Consider the following 4,296-nt stretch of genomic DNA (forward strand, 5'->3'; position numbering starts at 1 on the left):
TATGCGAGCAAGCTAATTTGTCCCAATGTATTTGTAATGGAGCTTGTTCGATCGGCTGCTAGGTGCAGCAAGCGTTGCCTCACAATCTATGGTTGTTTTTACCATGTGTTCTGACAAGCGGCCTGGGGTTATTGTCTAAAATAAAATTATAATTTTAGTTTTCACCTTATATTTATTTGCAGAAGAGGTCCATATTGAATAGCAATAAAAACTGGGTTACTAGTTCTTTTCTAACTAAAGTTTATTTTAAGATATAAATTAAGTTGTTGGTACATTATTTTTTGTCATTTCATAAAGGTATTAGGTATGGATGATATTTTCTCAGCAACCTTAATTTCTTTTCTTAATCTAAGACAAAAATCTAGTGTACTCAAGCATGTAATAGCATACTGGCTAGCTACTGTGTGTTTAAGCTTTGTGTTGGGTTTAAGAAAGAGAGACTAAACAATTACTATATTAGCTATAGCTAGTTAGACATCCCAACCTATGGCAGCACCACAACAAATCAGACAAGGACAATTAATCCCCAAACTCTCATGCCATTAGCCACTAACCCCATGAGAGACAGACATGAGATCAATTGTAACCTCTCCTCACCTCACCTGCAGTATAAGTTACAGCAGCTATACACCCAAAAGCACACTCCTCCACTACACTCTACTACACACTTAGCCACCACAGTTAACACATTTACTACTCTTTTGCCTCAATAACATCAAGCCAAGCAAAGCAAGCAAGCTAGCTGACGCCCATAGCTTTGCTTAGCTATCCATCAATCTCACGCAGCTGAGCTAAGTTAAGGTTAGCGAGATGCGTGCCGGCGGCTGCGCGGTGCAGCAGGCGCTGGCGGCGGAGGCGGCGGGGGTGGTGAGGCAGGCGGTGACGCTGGCGCGGCGGCGCGGCCACGCGCAGGTCACGCCGCTCCACGTCGCCAGCGCCATGCTCTCCGCCGCCGGCCTCCTCCGCGCCGCCTGCCTCCAGTCCCACTCCCACCCGCTCCAGTGCAAGGCCCTCGAGCTCTGCTTCAACGTCGCCCTCAACCGCCTCCCCACCGCCGGCCCCGCCGCCGCCGCCGCCATCTTCCACCATCACCCACACCACCCCGGCGGCGGCGGCGGTCACCACCCCGCGCTGTCGAACGCGCTCGTCGCCGCGTTCAAGCGCGCCCAGGCGCACCAGCGGCGTGGGTCCGTCGAGGGACAGCCGCCGCCGCAGCCGCCGCCGTCGACGGTGGTCGCGTCCAAGGTTGAGCTCGAGCAGCTCATCATCTCCATCCTCGATGACCCCAGCGTCAGCCGCGTCATGCGCGAGGCCGGCTTCTCCAGCTCGCAGGTCAAGGCCAACGTCGAGAAGGCCGTCGTCGCGTCGTTGGACCACGCGAACGCGGCAGGCGGCGGCGGCGGCCACGCGGGCTCTCCCAACTCCGGCCATGGAGGGAGGCGCAAGGAGAGCTCATCATCCAGAGCAAGGGTCGACGACGACGCCATGCGCGTGCTGGACTGCATGGCGAGCGGGACGAAACGGTGCGTGGTGGTCGTCGGCGGCGAGGGCGCGGCCGCGGCGGAGGCGGTGGTGAAGGCGGTGATGGACAGGGTGAGCAAGGCGGAGCTGCACCACCGGCACGAGCGCCTCAAGAACCTCCAGTTCGTGCCCCTCTCCATCGCGTCGTTCCACGGCGCGCCGAGGGAGGAGGTGGAGGCCAAGGCCAGCGACCTCCGCGCGCTCGTCCGCTCCGGCTGCGCCGCCGGCAAGGGCGTCGTGCTCGTCCTCGAGGACCTCGCCTACGCCGCCGACGCGTGGGCCGCCGCGTCGAACACCAGACGCCGCGCCGCCGCCGCCACCGGCGGGCAGAGCTACTGCCCCATGGAACACGCCGTGATGGAGGTGAGCAGCTTGGTGTCCGGCGGCGGCGGCGGCGGCGAGAGGTTCTGGGTGCTAGGGTTCGGGAGCTACCAGGTGTACATGAAGTGCAGGGCCGCCGGGCAGCCGCCGCTCGAGGCCGTCTGGGAGCTCCACCCCGTCGTCGTCCCCGACGGCGGCCTCGCCTTGAGCCTCACCTGCAGTGAAGCTTCACAAGCTACTCATCAAGCGGCGGCGCCAACAGCTGGGTGGCCCTTCGTCAATGGCACCGGCGAGGCGGCGGCGACGACGGCGAGCCCGACCATTCCGCCGTGGCTTCGCCGGTATCAAGATCCAGATCACGCCACGCCGGCGAGCTGCGGCACCGGTTTGCAGGTACATCTCTTAATTACATGCTTAATTACTTTTTCACAAGAACAATTTTTACATGGTTAGATTTCAAAATTACCATGTTTATACCTATGGCTATTGGTTGTTGTGTGCCTGTCGGCAGAGGCTGGAGATGTAAACCGTTTCTATTATATAAAAGTATTAAGATTATTATGTTTATAATAAGATCTACCATTGTGCAGATACAAGATCTGTGGAATCCCATGAGAAATGGATCAGCACCACACCACACATCCGAGCTTACATTGAGCTTCTCCTCTCCATCACCTTCTTCCATCTCAGGATATACCAGCTGCTACAACAACAACATGATGAGCTCCAAGCCATGGCAACTCGAAGCGAGGCAGCCATGGTCAATTCATGGACATGAAGGTCAGAGAATGGCCATGGCATCATATCATGATCATCATCCGTTGGATACAAACCCTAGCCCAGAGTCCAACTCGGTGTCCAATTCATCGGATGGCGGTGAGACGAGGCGGCCCAAGTTCATCGAGCTCAATGCAGAGAACCTCAAGATCTTGTGCAATGCGCTCGAGAGCCGCGTCCCGCAACATAGCAACATTGTTCCAGACATTGCGAGCACCGTGCTCCAATGTCGATCCGGCATGAAGAAGATGAAGTTGAGGCATAAGGAGATCATCAAGGCAAGCTCAACTACTTGGTTACTATTCCAAGGAAGAGATGTTGATGGTAAGAAGGCCATGGCACAAGAGCTCGCAAAGCTTGTCTTTGGTTCATCTACCGAGTTCTCTTCCATCTCCTTCGATGAGCTCACATTGCCCTACTCCGATTCTAGCTCCGGTGAGCTCACCCTCAAGAGGCAAAGATCAGCAGACAGCAATGAGCATAGCTTTGCGCAGAGACTATGTGAAATTGTGAGCAAAAACCCACACCAGGTCATAGTGATCAATGACATTGAGCAACTTGATCAAGATTCAGAAATTAGTATCAAGAAAGCGATTGCGAACGGAAGAATGAGAGGATGCACCGGTGAAGAAGTTGATTTCGAGGATGCTATCATAGTGTTGAGCTATGAAGAAGAATTCGATTCGAGGTCTAGGGCTTCCTCCTCCCCTCGGGTCAAGCAGAGGCTCATGAACAATAATGATGATGAAGAAAGTAGCAGCACGGAGAAGGGAGATAATTCACCACAACGTTTTAGCTTGGATTTGAATGCATGTCTCGAGGATGAAGAAGAGGATGAGGGGTTTTTGCTAATTGATAATGGTGTGGGGATGCATGATATTGTGGATGGTGTTTTCTTCTTCGGGTTGATGGCAGATTTCTGACATTTTCCTTGTTAATTTGGCAAACAAATTAACCTAGAGTAATTTTTCATGTTTTATTTTCCATTTTGTACCAAGTTGATAGTCCTAGATATCTTGTAAAAGAATTTGGGTGTATTTCTACAATGAATTGGCATGGTCCTTTGTGGAAATTATGTAGAAGGAAAGCAAGCATGCATGTATATTATCTTTGAGCTAATGGTAGTAGTTTTTAATTATAATATAAATTTCTTTAATTTTGTTTTATACAATGATTTCCTTAATTTTTGTCATGTAACCCCTTGAAATATATTCTGAAACCGTGCACCATGTTCCACTTATAAGTAGACAGAATAAAAGATCATTTTTGTTTAAGTTAATTTCATATTGATCATTAGTTGAACTTGAACAAGAGTATAGCTAGCAAGCCTTGATTAGATTTGAGATTTATTTGAGGAATAACTTTTTCCCACCCATGTAGTGGAGAAACTAATTTAGCTGGGAGTTCGGACGTGGCAATGCTGAGGACATTCATAATATAGTTCATGACAATGATGTCTGTATACAAGTAGTTTAATTAATGTTGATGTGGTCTGTGGAAACATGCAATGCACAATCATCAACCATATATAATTATATATATGTAATAACGTTCTGCTCCCCACAAGGTGGAAATATATATAGTCCTATGTGAAATTGTTATTATAATAATCTTAATGCAGTCTTTTATTACTTCCTCCGTTTTATATTATAAGGCGTTTTAACCTTTTTGTTAGTT

The 4,296-nt window shown here is 50.2% G+C and overlaps 1 protein-coding gene across 1 annotated transcript; it reads left to right on the forward strand.

The window, feature by feature from the left end:
* Positions 1–576: 576 nt before the first annotated feature.
* On the forward strand, positions 577–3,775 carry LOC127754279 (protein SMAX1-LIKE 3-like). Its single transcript, XM_052279758.1, has 2 exons — positions 577–2,235; positions 2,433–3,775. The coding sequence occupies exons 1-2, from the start codon at positions 811–813 to the stop codon at positions 3,540–3,542; spliced, it is 2,535 nt and encodes an 844-aa protein (XP_052135718.1). The 5' UTR covers positions 577–810; the 3' UTR covers positions 3,543–3,775.
* The last annotated feature ends 521 nt before the right edge of the window (positions 3,776–4,296 follow it).

This window comes from Oryza glaberrima, chromosome 11 (genome assembly GCF_000147395.1).
Source record: "Oryza glaberrima chromosome 11, OglaRS2, whole genome shotgun sequence".
NCBI classification, from domain to species: domain Eukaryota; kingdom Viridiplantae; phylum Streptophyta; class Magnoliopsida; order Poales; family Poaceae; genus Oryza; species Oryza glaberrima.

Bases quoted from the DNA above. Each gene is read 5' to 3' on its own strand.
- LOC127754279 (XM_052279758.1), top strand. From the start codon at position 811: ATGCGTGCCGGCGGCTGCGCGGTGCAGCAGGCGCTGGCGGCGGAGGCG. The intron at 2,236-2,432 runs GTACATCTCTTA...ACCATTGTGCAG, and splicing joins GCTGCGGCACCGGTTTGCAG to ATACAAGATCTGTGGAATCC.